Source organism: Geospiza fortis, unplaced genomic scaffold, assembly GCF_000277835.1.
Source record: "Geospiza fortis unplaced genomic scaffold, GeoFor_1.0 scaffold72, whole genome shotgun sequence".
In the NCBI taxonomy this organism is placed as follows: domain Eukaryota; kingdom Metazoa; phylum Chordata; class Aves; order Passeriformes; family Thraupidae; genus Geospiza; species Geospiza fortis.
The window spans coordinates 2,442,666-2,460,396 of NW_005054338.1; the positions used below are offsets into that span (position 1 = coordinate 2,442,666).

Sequence of the window (17,731 nt, forward strand, 5' to 3'; positions counted from 1 at the left end):
AAGAGTGTTACTTTTAAGAAAAGGTTGTCACTGTTCAAAAGTACACCATCATATTTTTAAAAAAGGGAGAAGGGCAAGGAGGAGGAAAGACCAGAGATCAAGGGCTATTTTTGGATTATCTTACTTTTAGCTCCATGAGGGGTTCATGACATGCCTGCAGTACACACACTGTAAATACATGACTTGCATTGATTGTTGGTGTAAAATATTTTTGCAAAGTATTTGGGGAAAACTGTCAATTGTTAGAGAACTATCATCCTCTCCCAAATGCAGATAAGAAATATGTAAATCAAGAGGAATTAAAGAAACCTCCATCTGAGCAACATTTCTAAAACTATAACTTCAACAATACATCATTTTGCATTTTTGAGAACTTCTTGCTCATGATGGAAAAATGAATACAGAGGTGTAAAGTGGGTCTAGGCTACCTCTCCATTTTACAATTAACAGGACAGATTCTATGGTTCAGTGGTAAGTTGCAGTTTTTAAGTCAAGCTCTGCAGTGGGATGAATGATTTATCAAACAACATCACTGCAACACAGCTTTTTCACCTTTAAAACGAACACAGTATTTGTGTACTGTGATGGGAATGGTCCATTGCCATCTATGAGTAAACCTTCAGAATCTGAGATAAATGACAGCGATACATAAAAGTAATTCATCCCAAAAATTTCCCTTCACTCTTCCTAAAAGGGTGTGCAAAATGGATCCTTACCCAGCTGCAAACTGCGAGGATGCCATCAAGCCTGGGTTTAGTCCTGCTGCAGCAGCCATGGCAGCAAGACTTGCATTTGCAGGCAACTGTGCAGCTCCTTGTAAGGCGGCCGCTGCCGCCGTTTGCAACCCTGATGCCGTTACCATCACCTGGCTGGTCCCGAGAGGGGAGGACAAGGGGGTGGAGGTTGTCTGTGTTGTGCTGGTCTCACTGGCACTGGAGGCCTCGGAAGTGGAGGCTGAGGCAGAAGGGGAAGGGCTCGGGGAGGGTGATGTCACTGCTGAAGAAGCTGGAGGTGCTGTTGAAATCACTGTTGCCGTGTTGTTGGAGGTGGTTTCTGTTGTGCCTGGAAGAATGGTTCTGGTCAGATCAGTACAAAACAGGGATACCAGACAACAGAAAGCCCTGCCCACCTGATCTCAACTGCATGTCCAGCTCAAAGGGGCACAAGCACACATTTCTGTAGTACCAAGAAGCACCAAGAATTCAAACAAAAAAATGAAATTACATTTCCCAATGCGGGGGGCTGAGGAGCTCCACAAGCCAGCAATGAAATACAGTACATTTTGTTTCAGCACCACCTGTGATTTTATTCCTGGAAAAGTCAACTCAGTGGTCACAAAAACTGAAGCTTAGTGCAGCAACAAGGAATGATGACAGGAATGTCCTGGGATACCAGTGACCAATAGTGAATGTCTCTTTTAAGAATTCAAAAGGGACAAACGGCAGGGGTTGATGTGGTGGCAGCAGAGATCAGCCCTTACCTGTGACTGACAGACTGGTGACAGCAGGACTGGCCAGAGGGAGCACAGGGTTGACAGTCAGGGTTGTAGCTGCACTGCTAGTCACAAGGCTTGGCGTGGTTGCCACCTGGAGGTCAAAAATGAATAAAACTGCTCAGCTGTTCAAAGTAACACACTAGACCTGGATTGCTTTCTTTCCACCCTCAGCTGAGGAAGTTATCAGCGAAAACACTGCATATAAACTAAATTTTTTGTAATTTGGTTACTTTATCACTCAGTGAAACAACCATAGCATCTTTTGTAATTACCAGCAATATCTTTATTGATGAGAAGATACATCCCTATCCATATTGTCTCAAGACTGCAAGTTAGCCCTCTCTGCCACCCCACAAAGACAGCACCTTGTTTTAATAGACACTCTTAAGAAAGAGATACAGAATATATTATTTCTACTTTTTTTTCTTGTTTAAACATCTTTTCAGCCCCAAATCTCTTTCTCTGATAAAATTATGTAAATGCCCCTGCATTAATAAAGGTATTTAGAGTAGTGTGTTTATATGGAAAAGTAGAATAACATTTCACTTTTATTCAACCAAACTAGAAACTTCACTTTGATAAGCTTCCTTGTGCCAGAGGAAGGTTCTCTGAATTTTAAAACATACAAATGGAGTTTTCAACTGTGGATGGCTTATTACAAGAAAGCTACAATAAACTGAAGACATTACAGATAAACACCAAAGATTTAAGTCTGGAGAAACTAGCTTATGAGGAAAAATGAAATATAAGGAAAGGACTTTTTATGGACAAGAAATGGTGTCCAGCAGTAATATTTGAAGGCTGTTATACATCAATGAGAGAAATGAATCCTTTAGAATTGCCCAAGAGAACATAGCCAAGGATATAGGCTAAACATTCCTCCTTTCCACTCTCTTACCTTAAGTCTATTATCAGAGAAATATCTCTCCTGCCTCTTAGAGGGAGTCAAATGCTTCACGCATTTTAAACAAGACTGGGGCAACTGGGACAGATCTGAAAGCTTTCTGCCCATCTCAAATAGTGTATGAAATTAAGAGGAGCTGGATGCACAGTACACCTCCCACTAATGCAGCCCAGCCACCACATCTGTCATCTGTCCAGCAAGCAGTTAAGGCCAAGGTCACCATCCCTTTTTCAGGGCAGAGAATGACCTGGAATTATTACAGCTCACCCCCGTGGTTACAGTGAGTGACTCCAGCCAATGCAAAAGGAGGCTGCCCCCAAAAGGAGCCTTCCCCTCCAATCCTGCTGCAGAGCCCTCGCCCTCGTGCAGCCAGGCTGCAAGTCACACTGGTTATCTAACCACACTGAAAATTCATCATTGTTCCTCACATGGCTAATTTGCAGTCAAACTACTAAAGTAAGCCCAAGCATCCTATGGACACAATCACCAGAGCTGACACAAGGAATCAACAAAGCACACAGTCAGTGAAGGCTGGTGGCAGCAGGGCTGGAACATCTATTTGAGTAACAGCAGAGTCTTAAGAGAAGCTTAGAATGAGTGAAAACACTAGTGAAACTTCACTGATGACAGGGAGACTGTGGTTAACACCTCAATTTCTTACATACAATGGCAGATTATAGCAACAGGAAAATTTCCCTAGGAAAGCTCCTTTAAGTTGCAGTCTGAGGGAACTTGCACAGTTACTAAAACATACTATCATAAATCTCACTATATTCTGCTTTGGTAGCAAGGCATGCAACCTTGCTTTGAAACTGGGCAAAAAAAAAAAAACAAAACCCAAACCAAAATAAGAATAACAAGGACTAAGTACACTTAACACAGCCCTTCCCCTGAAACAAAAGGTTGCATGCACACACCCTGAGACAAGGATGAGGGGAGAGAATAACACGTCACCAAAATTAATGGTTTAATGAAGTACTGGAAGATATTAGCTACTACGGTGATGAGGGTGGAATAAATACTACAAAAGGACAGCTATAGGCTACATAAATTCCACCACATTCCTATTAGCATAGCTACTATGAAATCTAATAGCTACTGTTTCTATTTATGAAAACAGACCTCCATGGGCATTGGTAGCAAAGGTGCTGAAGGAACCTTGATGCATGTGTTTTGTTACTCTTATTTTCATGAAGTTTGTGTTTACCTGAGGTAAATACAAGTGTGGGAAATTAATTACATGAGTATTAGCTAAACTGTTCTTCTCTTCCATGCCTTTCTTTTATATAAATCATTTCTGACTAGAAGTAACAACAATGGTATCATTGGATATGTGTGACCTAAGTCTCCAAATGATACAGAATCAAAGGATGGGTAAAACTGGAAGGGACCACAGTCGGTCCTCAGGTCCAACCTCCCTGCAGGGTCACCCCTAGAGCACATGGCACAGAATTGAATCCAGATGGTTCTTGAGTATCTCCAGTGAGGGAGACTCCACAGCCTCTCTGGGCAATCTGTTCCAGTGCATGACACATTTTACTGCTGCTCATTTACTGACCAGAGCTGCTAAAATAAGAGGTGGTGGGGAGAGCTAATAAGCTCTTCAAAGAAATTACTATTATTTTATAAAAAAAAAATTGGGTAAAAGAAGCAAAGTCCAGATATAAACTGGAGGCATTATCTGAAGTAAGTTCAAAGCAATAACCCCAGGTGCAAATTTGGTAGTCAGAATATTTGTTCATGAGCTGACTAAATAAAACACTCTCACTGCAGGGCTGACTAGTGCCTGGATCTGTAAGCATTATCTCTCTTAGACAGTATCCAGGTGGAACACTCAAAATGCCAGTAAACATAAATATATGAGAACAAGTCTGCTGTACAAAGAAGGTGCAGCACGTGTAGCTTCCACAGTGAGCACAGCAGAACTACCTCCACCAGTGATCTTTGTCAACACAGCTCTTGACTCTTACCAGTGAGGTTGGACAAGGGAAAATTGCTTTGATGGGCGAGCTGCTGGTTCCACCACTGCTGGGTGGGTTGATCCTTTTCTCCTTCTGGCGCCGGTTACAGAACCAAACGCGGATCACCTCCTTCTCCATGTTTAGCTGGTCAGCTATCATGGCGATCTCATCCGAGGTAGGCTTTTGGTTCTGACAAAAGAAAATGGGATTTGAAAAGCTCTGAAATTCCCTCCTGAAGTTTTGCATCATAGCTTCTTCTCCAGTAGGCCGAAATCTGAATTGGTGATTTAGATCCAGAATCTGGTCAGTGGTACTGTGGAGACAAACCACAGCAGATGCTTCTGCCCTCCATCTAAAAACCTCAAATTATGCGTGCTTAGATTATGGCCTCATTTATCCATCCTCATGAAGGGTACTGTTTCAACCTATGTCTGAGTATACTGGAATGCAAAATCACAGAGTCAGTGAAGTGCAAGAACCAGTGAGTTTTTCTGAGGGGATTTGTGTTTGTTTCTAAAGTGAAACAGATGTTGATGCACATTTCTTGGCACGGCTTTTGCATTCCCCTTGTTTAATACTAGCACTTTCCTAAACAGCACAGTAACGGGTTCACTCTAAGACATATAATTGTTAAGTGAAGTTTCTCCATTTTTTCATAGGCAGAGCAGAGCAGCAGGAGCACTGACCTCCAGGAAACTCTTCTCTAAGGCCACACGTATGTTGGTCTCTATGCTGGTGCGTTTCTTCCTCCTACGGTTCAAGCCTTCGATCCCTTGCCCTGGAGAATTCAGGGCACTTGGGCTGGAGAGAGTTGAATCAGATGAGAGGTTTTCTGAAAAAGAAGAAAGTAATACAAATCAGGAGATTTCATCTGATTGCAGTGCAGTCTAATGCAAGTGTTCTTCACCTGTGCAAGGTATGTTAAGACCTGCTCTGTATCTATTCCAAACACATAGAGGTTTATGAAGATCGCATGCATTAATCACTATATTTACAAACTGCAACATATACCTGAAACTAAAAAGCTACAAATAAGCCCAGAGGATGCCCTCTGCTCCTGTATGCTACCACAGCATCCCTTCTATAGTAACTATACAGAGTTTGTCTCCCATATCTCATTCTACTCCCTACTGGCTCACTGCTAGCCCCAGTTCAAAGGAAAAAGGAGCACTTGATATCCATGGGCCATAGTCACAGGCAGTTATGAAAAAAGTCTAAGGAGCCTGAAATTTCTTTTACCCACTCTACAAAACACTTGAGGAAGAGAAGTTCATAACCAGCTCCACAGTGTTCAGTCTCTTCTCTCTGGACATCTCAGCAGACACTCAGGGCTACCAACCACTCCACACAGCAAGCAGCTCCCCCTTCTTAACTTCACCAGGGCTCTTAACCCCTAATCCTGTCTTTCTGGCTTCACAGAGGAGCAAAGAGAGAACATTTAACCCCACTTCGCAGCAGGAAGAGCAATCTAACCAAATGGCAATTTTCAGCAGGGAATTTAAACAAAATTATTAATTGTGGCTGGAGTTCCTTCATTGCACTGGGGTTTGTGGGTGATAAGCAGGTGTCAAAGTTCACAATGTCCATGATTATTCTGATAGACTCAAATGGGCAAGTATTTTCTAGATTTTTTAAAATAGTTAATGGCACCTGTAAATATGTGGAAACTTCCTCATACAGAAAATTTCACTGAGAACCAGCTGAGTTCCATGGCAATAAATTCTGGGACCATTGGTAAGCTTCTCCTGCCTACTTTTACCTAAAAGTAAAACAGAAGCTTCTGAAGTCACCTGAATCTTTCTTCCAAAGATTTTCATGGAACTGAGTCAGAGCCAAAGACAATGGCTTGCAGGATGTGAAGAACCACGACACTGTTCACTCAACTTCAGAGAGACAACTACAAGTATTTCTTCAGGCTAGCAGGAAAAATAACCCCTATGACACTCCTTGCAGCACTGGACTCACCCAATGTTGCTGGAAGGTTTGGGGATCACTGTCCTGTGGACTTGAGCACTCAGTGTGGAGGTATTTATGTTTTCTATCACAGACCTACAACAACTAATGATAACTCCTGTCAGCACAACAGAATGACACTTCCTTTTCTCAATGCAGGACAAATTTTCAACACTGTATGAAATTACTTTTGAAATTTCAGAGAATGCTGTAGGTGCCAGCATAAAGCTCTCTCCATTTTGGTAAAAATAGGAAGGCACACACCATCCCTGCCATCTGCTTAACATATCCATCAGTTTTACGCTATTCACAATTGCATACTTGGAAGAAAAATCTGGCTGACAGCACTCTCAAATACTTTCTCTCCTCACACCTAGTGCCACCAAACAAGCTCCTTTTGCTGGTGGGAAATAAAAAAAAAAAAAAAAGAACGCTACCAACACTGGCATAGTGAGTAACTTGTATCCCAGGAAAAAAACTAATACGGGAGGGGAAAAAGCAAAACCTAACCCACAAAAAAATTTTCCTACAGGGAAAAATATTATTTATCTGAACCACTGGAGAGAGATAAAAGGAATGCACACAGGGGTATGGAAGGAGATGGATGCAATAAGCTCTGCCTACTGAAACAACAAATCATGCAACGCTCCCTTTACTACACATCTGAAAAAGAAAGCTAGAAGAGGATTAGAAGTTATATGCATTAACATACACGAAGGAGGAAAACCATGACACATATTGTACCTCATCCCATGCAATGGTTCAGCTGTCTAGAGAACACACTTCTGAAAGTTCATACAGGAACTATTTTGGATGCATACAGGCACATGGAAAGGGAACTGTGGACCCTTATTTCTACACCCTCATTTGTCCAATGGGCAGCTACAAAGGCTGGTAGCTTCATAAAACCATAAGGGCACAAACGAAGCAGCTTTTCAGGATCCTACTGATTTTGGTAGGCTGGTAGGTGAAGAAATACACAGACTCATTCACCTGCATCATTGAGCCACTTTTCCAGAAGTGGCTTTAACTTGCACATGTTCTTAAAGCTGAGGTTCAAGGCTTCAAAGCGAGAGATGGTAGTTTGGCTGAAGTCATTTCCATAGAGTTTGCCCATAGCGAGCCCAACATCACCCTGGACAAAGAAAGAGAAAAAAGGGATTCACTGACATAGGCACTTCCAAAGCAAGGAATCCTGTCACATTCTGGTGTTCTCTTAGTGACACCTTTGCTGTGTGGGATTTCAGTTTCACAGAGGCTTTCTCAGCACTACCAAGATTCATGCTAAAGCAATAATCATAAAGAAATGTCAAACCTCAGTCAGTTTAACCTTGCAACTCTTTCCAGGAAATCCCTGATGCTTTGTCTTCTTAGCATTATCACTGAGCAGCACATTCCACTAAATGTTAACTTGGAAATTTTTTCTTAGTTTTTTAAAATAAGTAAAGGCCAAGCTCTCTTTGGGAGCAGATTTAAGTTTTTCTGCATATTTCACACTGGAAGTTCAAATAAGCAAAAATGCAATGAATTTACTTCCCCAAATTTGTAGAAAATACTCAGGACAAGATGTCTGCAAACATACATCACATTTAAATAGATGCAGAAATATTCTTATCTGAACTGCAAGTATCTTCTGAGGTTCAAACCAAATTTCTCCCCAACAGATACAAATTTTAAAGCAGATAAGAAGTTGAACCATTTCAAGTAATGATTAACTGCAGTCTTGACTATCATTACCCATCTGCCAGAAAGCTATCCAGGAGATTTACAGGCAGATTATCATCTCTTTACATCTGTTATTGCTTTTTAAACTCAGTTTTAGCTAGCTATTCTGCTAGCAGACATTCTGCTTATCCTAATATTTGTGTATTTATTATATAGCTATGTAAGTAGACACTTGGAAAGTGGCGTTTAAAAAAAAAGAAATCAATCCATTCTTGACTGTGGCCATTAAAAACACCGTAGTATTTTCATGCTTTGCTTTAAAGCTGGAAGATCCTGCCCTTTGGAAAAAAAATGCACTTATATTTCAAGTATACTATTTGGTCTAAAGCAGCTTTATTTAGATTTTTATTTTTTTAAGCACAAAACGAAGTATGAGAAGTGTGGAAGAAGAGGCTGAAAAGCTGGAGCACAGTTAGTGGAGTTTAATTGCGAATGGGTTAGTTGGGCTGGGCATAAAGCTCGCTTTTCTCTGAGGTCAGCTGCACAACCACAGCTGGGTATGAGTACACTGACAGCATGCAGAGTGGCCACACACAAGCCAGGAAGAAAACAACCTTTGGGAAGCTTAGTAAATTGTGCAGGTTGAGCAAAGAAAACAATTTCCTTCCTAGAAAAGGACCAGAACAATTGGTTTGTGTGCCCTTCAATCAGAGGAAACACGTGGGAACTCACATTTATGCCTCTACTCATATGCCAGGATTCTGTGCATTTTAAAACTCATAAATCATTCCAAGAGGAGTAGCGTGGATGCTCTTCTAGGTTTATGAAGAAGAAAACCTGGCTATGTAAACCATTTTAGAGATAAGTTGATTTATGTCTTGGCAGGAAAGAGTTATGAAATTTGCTCCAGTCCCCCAACTAAATTTAATTCTGGACTTATGTTGTTCTTACAAACATTTGCCTTCTGATTTAAAATGAATAGTTAACCATTTCTTTGTCAATGCCAAAAGGTGGCAGCATTTGAGCTCCAGGCAAAGGAATTTACATATTGGGATGAGAATTTTATATATTGGGATGGCCCACAGATAGGTTGGAACAGAGTATAAAGGCACTTTATACACATCTGATCTACTCTGTAGGCTGACTGAAGCTCTGGTAATGAACTGCAACTGATTATAAGGTACATCAATGTTGTGTGTACTGGTCTGTTAAGAAGCTCAGATGGTCTAGCAGAGGCAATACCTTTCACAGAATAAAAATAACATTGTCTAAAATGTTCACTCATGTCTCTTGAATCTGTACTGAGCAATTAGTCCCAGGCCCGCAATGATGCTAAGGTGCAGTTGGCTCACTGTGTCCCTGTGTGTCAAACATGGAGGTATTTTTAAGGAAAACAAACAAAGGGATTTAAATGCATCACCCACATTTCAGGGTGGGAGAAGAAGCAGAACTGCTGAAATTCAAAACCTGTTTTATTGTTCACATGACAGAATGCAGTAAGTGATTAGTTTGCAATGCAAACTAAATCTTACAATTATTTTTGAAAGGCAGGGGTGGGGTGAGTCTGAAAAAGCTTACAGTACTGCTGGAAATAAATTTCTTTTATCCTCTGAAAGGCAGTCTATTTATCCAACTATAGGACACCAAAGTAATCAGGGTCTCTAATTATCATTCAATTATGCAATTAGGTTAAAGTTATTAGAACAGCCTAATTACACACATACAAACTCAGAGCAGGATAGGAATGACCGAATGCAATTTTATCACATTCTCAAGATTCCCCTTTTTTAATCTGAAAAGCAAATACTGAAATGTAAGCCTGAGCAGTTGTGTTCATTTTTCCTCACCATGAAAATTCATAACCAGGTCAATAAAGAAAGGTTAACACATAGCTTAAAAAGTCTAGTTGAGCTTTTATAATCATCTCACAGCAGGGCAGATTAAACATAATAATGAGAGATCTACACGAACCTCCTCTGTTAGGCTATAGGGAAGCTATTGTATTTTACCCTATTCTGTGCTGCTCTATTCGAGCTTTTGTGTGTGTCCATCACTTGTATTTCTGTGCCTCCCTCTAGTGGAAAGAAGGGAGGGAAGGAGACACACATGCCAGCAAAATGCACTTCATTTGACTAAGAACATTCTGTTCTTGACTTATAATTAAGATGCTGCCAGGAACTCTCATTATCAACTTTGATTTTTCAATTTAGGACTTTGCCAGAAAAATAAATCTGACTTCAGCACATACTTTCAGCTAGAGTAGATTTACTTATTCTATTCCATCACATACGTTGGACTGACTGCTCTGAGCTGGGACTTTTAAATACTTTGATTTTTACATGCTCTTTCTTCTAGTAAAATCATGCTTATGCTTAACCATGGACTCCTGCCAAAACTAATTGTTTACCTGGGGAGATTTTTTAATTTTGCAGGGGGGAAAAATAATTTTGATATTAATAAGAAAGGACTCTTGGAACCAAGTTCTTTTCAACAGAATAATGGAACATATAAATGCACTTTGTACTTTTAATTGTGGTCTTCATTCAACCACCTTCACTATGTTCAAGATTATTTTTCTTCTGCTCTATGGGTATTTCTGAGCTTTTAAACAAACCAAAACAAACCACAACTCCAGTTCACCCTTGTAAGGAGAAAACTTCAAAGGTGACAGTCCTTTCAGGTTTTGTTTAGGAACCTTAGCTAAAGCATTAAATACAGAAATCATTGATGTTTAATAGGAAAATACGCTTGAGAGATAAAAACCCTTTGACATCCAAAGCAACTGCACAGATGTGATACACTTTTTAAACACACAGAGCAGTTAATTGTACTGTATGATTTTTGGAACTTTGTACTTCTGAAGGCAGCTTTAAAGTGCTTTGTCCCATTCATGTCACATCCCATGGAATGAATAGTGCACATGCAATGACATCTGGAGCTGGTAAATGCACGTTTTCCCCTGCTGGGAAAATGGCTATGCTTTAAAACCAACAGGGAAGTAAGATGGATGTATGGCTTTTTCTGTTATTTCTTAGAAATCCCCCACATAAAGGCCAGAGCATAACCCTATTTAAGCAGGTTCTCCTAGGAAATGATGGAATTGTAGTCTCCCCCCAGACTTGAAAGATGAGACCTCAGGTTCCACACTGGCAGGCACTAAGGTACGCAGTCTCACCTGAGTGAATCCAAGTTTGATCCGTCTTTGTTTGAAAGTCTTGGCAAACTGCTCAAGCTCCTCAAGGTCACTGGGCTCCTCCAAGCTGGGAGTGTCGATTCGCTTTGGTGTTGACTGGCTCTGTGGAAGTGGCTGAATGGGGGTCGCTGCTATTGTGCGTGTTGGGGTTGCTGGCTATTGAGACAGGAAGGAAAGGATGAAAATCAGACTTAAGAGGATAATCAACAGAAATTAAATTCCTAAAAGTTATGTGGTGTTCTTCTGAGATAGGTCAGTGGATTGGATGTTTCCTGAAATCTGGAAGTTCCTCCATTTATTAACATTCCTCTCCAGAACAAGCAAATACAGTCCAGAAAACTACAATAGTATGACAGGCTTTGAATGGTTCTGTCGTAAGAGATATTCAATGGTAACCAACAACTTTCACTTGCTGCAGAAGCTGCTCAAAGAAAGGTGTATATCAAATAGAGTGTGTTCAGCCTATCACTTATAGACACCTTGGCATTCATCCCTTTTGAAAATAATTATAATTGGATCTACTGGTCTTGTGAGGTGGCAGATTGTCATCAGCCCAAAAGATTCAAATCCCCTATTTAATCCTGGAAGAGTGAGCAGATACAGACACAGCAAACATGGCAAGTTTCCTCCAATGCCATCTTTTGTGACTGACTCAACTGTTGAGGAAAGAAAGACTAGGTTTACCTCTAACCCTTCTGTCGACAGTTGCAACAATAAAATGAACATACTGGTGACACAAGAAATTAAGCAAAGGCAATCTGCAGAAAATTATTCATTTTAGGTCACACTTTTCTTCTACATAAAGGTAATTTTCTAGGAAGTCTGTGGAAGGTTCACTATTCCTGAATATTGGCATACTAAAGCATTTTGCAATGCAACTACAATAAACATCTGAAAAAAATGATCATCTTGGAAAATGTTCACAGGTGAACAAAATATATTTAGATCTGGTATTGCACAGTTCAGGCTTTATGTGCAACAAGAACACTGGAAACATGTTTTGAGTGCATAGCTCTACCTCCTTACATGCCATGATCAGGTGAGATGCAGAGACAAATCATCTACTCCAGTTAAACTCTAGTCAGTTTAGCTGGGGCTCTTCAGTAAAGGCGACTTCATGCCTCTGTGTCCTACACCTGGTTCTGAAACTCTGGACTCCTTCAGGGCTAACAAGAACAGCCTCAAGTCCAGGCAGCACTAGAGTATTATGCAAAGTCTATGCAAAGGTTCAGAAAAGGCTCTTCTAAAAGAAATGGCCTACATATAGCTCAGTCTTTACATAACTCCTTATGTTGTTTTCCTTCTGGGTTAGTGCGGTGTTTTGCAGTGCACAGCAGATGGTAGAGGGAGGTCAAGAACTATAATTCCATTACTTGAGAAATAATGTAATCATATATGATCTTTCTAGGATTGCAGATACATGTCTCACACATAAAGGTTTTTAATATTTTTTAATTTATATTAATCATAGTGGGTAATTACTGCAATATGTCTTCACTGATTTCACCCACTTTACATAATTTATTCTTTCTTAGTGGTTTTAATATTTTTTTTTAAATCAAAGAATAATCTTTAGTGTGGAATCATCCTGCAAGCTGAGGTATGAGCTAGAGGTGAGACAAATTCCATTTTCCACATGGTCCATGAAAACGACTAGAGGTGGTATAATAGAAAATGTAGTTTTCTAAGACTCTGATAGACTCAGGCACGTTATTGCAGACTAGAAAATTCTTGTATGTAACCGAGGTGGCAGGAAGATACTGTGTGATATTACATGGTATTTGAGAAACAGCATGCAGCCATGAAACTAAACTGCACAGCAAAACCCAGAGCCAAGCACAACTAAATTTGCAGGCACATGCAACCTTAAAATTGCTTTTCTTATAGTCTGAAAACTTAATCACAGAGCTCTAATATTTTAATATACATCTATCAGAATATTCGAATATTTCATTTCTAACAATCTCTTCAGTTTCACAGATGCTAACTGATAAGACTGTCAGTGACTTAGCAGTGATTGCAAAATAACTACACTAAAATAAAGATAGATTACCACTGCAAGCTTCAGAAAGAGGTTTGTCAGTGAACCCCTTTTGGAGCTTTTGAGGGAGCTCACACCTTGCTCCTCTGAATTTTCAAGAAAACCTTACAGGAAATCAAACGATGCTCTAGGGCCATTAACTCAAGGTACCAATCATGAAAATTTCCAGCTAAAAATCCACTTTAGAATGTTAAAGTCTGAAAGAGCCACATTGAGGTGGGAGCTACAAATGCACTGTTATAGCTAGAAAGACAAATGCACAGTTACAGCTACAACACCTATTCAGGTAACTAATACAAAGGGTCCATTCACTTGCCATGGTTTAAATCCCCTCAAAGCAAGTCAAGAAGTGTGGGGAAAAGCCTGACCTGCGAGGCAAGGGTGATGCTTGGCTGAGACTGCAGGAGGTTGGCTTGGCTTTGCTGAGGTAGTTGCGTTAAGAGATTCTGCGCTTGCAGGAGACCTGCAGAGAGAAAAGGGAGTGTTTGGTTTGTCATTCAAAAACACTAAAACATGAAATGAGATAAAACAAGGCTCTTGCCAAATGATGGAAAGTTTAAAAAAATTGAGATGTGAGCTTCTGTTTCATATATATGTTCAGACTTTGTAGTTTTCAGCCCCAAATCCCCTTGCACTTCCCTGAAGTGTAAGTGGTGATGGAAGGGAAGGAGGGGGAAGTGTGTGTAAGTGCCCTCTGCAGAAAGAGTTGGTAATGATCTAGGTCATCCCAGTTCCGTGTGCAGGAATCACTTACTGTTCCTTTCAGTATGCAGAGTTCGGATACACCTCTTCTGGTAACCAAGAGCTGGCCATGAATTGTGGAGCCATTTAAAATACTGAGCACTAATGAGATCAAATTCAACAACTGAATACTAATTAAAATCACAAATTTGGCTTCGTGATCACCCTCATTCCTCTCAAAATCACCCTATGCCAGCTGCCTAACAAGAAGGAAGCTTTCTGGCAGACTTAAGCACACCACACCAGAAGACCTAGAAAACTCCCTCCTGGGTCAAATAAAGTAGGAATCTTTTGGAAAAGTAATTGGAATTAAAGTTTAGGTAAGATACTGAACACTGCTCAATTTTAACAAATAGAATAAACACTACAATGAATATAGAAAACCCCTACTACTATGCAAAAGTGCCAACATCAAAGAACAGTTGCAACTGATAAACCAGTATGTATAATATACTGTCAATCTACAAACAAATTCCCTTACAGTCCACTAATTGTACAGTTCATTAAATCTCTGAGGAAATTGAGATACCTGCACCTCTAAATACTTTAACTAGAAACTATCAATTTTTTTTTCCATCTCTAATGCAAAAACGTATCTATTTTTAAGGGACAGAATCTTGACAAAAATATACCTACAGTTAGTCAAATCCCTCCATTTTACATTGAAAAATGCTAACTGTTATTTTTTAGGTACCCCCTGGCTACAACTATCAATTTCCACTATAATAATTAAGAACCCAACTAATGAAACTTACACTTCAATATATCTAGTCCCTAAAACCCAGGGGGAACAACAGATGGATGAACAGCTATGCCACCATCAACTATGTAGCACTTAAATTCAACATCATCAGCTGCCTGATCTACCTCTTAGCAGAATAAAGGCAGGGGAAACAGAATTTAGGACTTGATAAATACCAAGTGAAGAACTGGATGTTTTATGCAAGGTTAATGCCATAAGAGACATGGAAAGAGGGATTACTATGGTTCAGAAGGAGAAAATGTATCCTCAGTAAGGGATACACAAGCATAGAAGAATTATCATCTGACAGCAATACTTGATTTTTGCTTAACAAAGAGCTAAATATGTATGTTAAACAATCTTGTTGCTATCAAGATGCTCAGGACCTACAGAATACAGCCAGCTGCTTATGTAACATAATAGCACACCACAGACAACGATGTGAGTTTGTGCTGCACCACATAATCAACGTGTTCCAGCTGTGTTGTTCAAAAACCACAGTGAGGGAACAGAGCTGCTCAAGGAACTTCCAAGAGAGCCACCTACTACAGCTACACATTGCTTTATACAATGCAAATATTTGTTCACTTGAAAGATGATTTTAGTTGCCCAAATCTAAATATTAATTAGTAAACAGTCACCTCTAAGTGCAGAGTTTTTTACCTTAATTCAGTGTCAGTGAATTTTAAACTGACAGCTTGAAAGAGAAAGGGGCAAACCCATCACACTGTCACTGCAGAGGGGCAGTAAACAAACAAATGAAAACCAGGCAGCCGCCAGTGATGACATTTGAGTTCTAGTCCACTGGTAACACCATCGATTACAAGTTACTGACTTGTCTTATGACTGCAATCAGAGTCATTAGGACTGGCCTTTTGTGACTTTCTGTCCCCAGAGAAATCCCAGAGGATGTTTTTCTAGCATTATCAATTTTGCTAAAGAGCACAAGATGACTACACTCTTCCTAATTTTATTCTCACTCACATGGTCTGAAGTAATTATAATGGAATTACCAGTATAAAATAATCGGAACACATTTAATCTACTCGGTTTTTACACAATTTTATCCTATGTAAGAGGTGCTGACACAAGGTGTCACAGGCAGAAACTGGAGACAGAACAAGTCAATTCAACCTGCATCTGACTGAAGGGGATGGGGAAAGCAGCTGGAATATTTTGGAAATATATCCCCTGATCTCTCCCCCGATCACAACCTTTACAGGCACACACCGGGCACTCCTTGGCTCTCACAGGTGGGCAGCTGCAGTTGTGCCTTTTTAAGACATGACTTGAACCAGTCTGAGCTTCTCTTTCATTACTTTTGAAATCACTGAGGTCCAAAGTAACTTCAGTGACGGAACTCACAGAGCACATAGCACTGCTTTTTCTAAGTACACACACATCTTTTAGGCACCTGCTGAGATCCTGGCATTTCAGACACTGCTGTTTCCTTAAAGACCCATAGTGCCACCAGTACTGCTTAACATCTTTATTACCAAGTAGGCTGATGGGACAAAATATATTCTCAGCAGGTCTGTGGACAATACCAAAGATGGAGAAGCGGTCAACAGGCCAGAAGCCAGGGTCTAGACTAGCTGGACAAACAGGTGGGCAACAGGATGGAATAGGTAAGTGAGCTGGTTTTTTAGCTTGATGAGAAGACTAAGGTGAGATCCTACTGCTTTCTTCAAAGATAGAAATGGACTCTGCTCGAGGGTACACTGTAATGAGATTCAATGGCTATCAGAACATGGAAAACTCCAACTGGATATAGGAAAACAATTTTAATTTTTTTTTACCATGACAGCAGTCAACTCTTGGGGAAGGTACTTGAGAATGCTGCAGGAACTCCATTCTTGGACATGTTCAATTCAACTGGCTGAGGTGCTGAATAGCTGCTGTAATTGGACCTGCTTTGAACAATTTTTCCAGGTCTCTAGAGGCCCCTTCCAACCCACACGATTTTTTTGAACCTATAAAAGCTGCTGTTGTACTTGTATACTTTACATAGATCATACTCCTAACCCTCTGTCCTGGGTTTTAAGAGTCTAGTGGTATTATTGCATTAAATATGGCACACAAATCACATATGTGTCACTCTAAAAGAATGACTGCATGGAGGCAGATAAGGATCTATGCAGAAGTATGATAGTTTAGTTAGAGGTTTTTTTGGTTTTTTAATAGTTATAGTAAATAGATCTATTGTCATTAAGGATTTTTCCTGTAATGTCTAAGAGCAGCATGAATAATGGTCCAAGCCAAAAAACTCTTCCTGCCAGCCAGGAGTCCCTTAGGACTGATCTGGGGTTCAGTTCTATCTAAAATTAAACAAAAGATAAAACAAACATTCAAGCACAGACTTTTTCAGCATAATTTTTTAAAAGTTGGCCCAGAAGCATAATGCATAATTCATCCCAAACTGATCTCCCAAAAGAGTGAATTTTTTCACGTGAGAACTTGACTGCTTTATCTCTGCCAAAGCTGTTCATCCCCTCACTGAAAGTTAGCTTTCAAGACAAAGCCATTACAAGGACTTCCACATGAGTGAGGTCTCAAAATCTGTAGAACACATATGAAAGAAGAAAACAGGATAGGATTTGGCCCAGGCAACTCTACATTAAAAAAATCATAAAGGCAGTCTTTCATAATAAATAGCAATAACTTGAGACTAGGTAGGATCCAGTTTCAATGTCTATAGTTAATTAGTAGCTTGTCTACCACATTTTCATTTCTAGATATTTTCTTTGTAAGTACTACTTCTAAGTTTCACTGTGATACAGTCTTTGCTTAGATCTCAACAACCCCTATTTGCAAGATTAATTTATATTAAACACAGCACCATTTCCCCCTCTGTTCAGATTTTTACTGATACGACTTGAATTAGCAATACCTCACAAGTAAAAAGGTGAACAGTCACCTGATGAGGGTAATATTTTTAAGAAGCAGCTCTAATTGTAGTAAGGGATGTTAAATTGATTATTTTAGAGACAGCTCTATTAGATACAAGAACAGATACAAGAGATATAAAGGTATTAC

The 17,731-nt window shown here is 39.9% G+C and overlaps 1 protein-coding gene across 9 annotated transcripts in view; it reads right to left on the minus strand.

Moving 5' to 3' along the window:
• POU2F1 (POU class 2 homeobox 1) overlaps positions 1-17,731 on the minus strand; it is a 45,178-nt gene that overhangs the window by 299 nt on the left and 27,148 nt on the right. For 7 of the 9 annotated variants that reach the window (XM_031058092.1, XM_031058094.1, XM_031058097.1 and 4 more), the window contains 7 exons: positions 13,581-13,675; positions 11,154-11,327; positions 7,307-7,448; positions 5,047-5,192; positions 4,370-4,549; positions 1,481-1,586; positions 717-1,062 (listed from right to left, as the gene is read on the minus strand). In XM_031058092.1, the coding sequence (XP_030913952.1) occupies positions 717-1,062; positions 1,481-1,586; positions 4,370-4,549; positions 5,047-5,192; positions 7,307-7,448; positions 11,154-11,327; positions 13,581-13,675 (1,189 nt within the window). Of the gene's footprint in view, positions 1-712; positions 1,063-1,480; positions 1,587-3,521; positions 3,607-4,369; positions 4,550-5,046; positions 5,193-7,306; positions 7,449-11,153; positions 11,328-13,580; positions 13,676-17,731 lie in introns of those variants that run through there. The other 2 variants (XR_004081856.1, XM_031058096.1) reach the window with 2 other exon arrangements.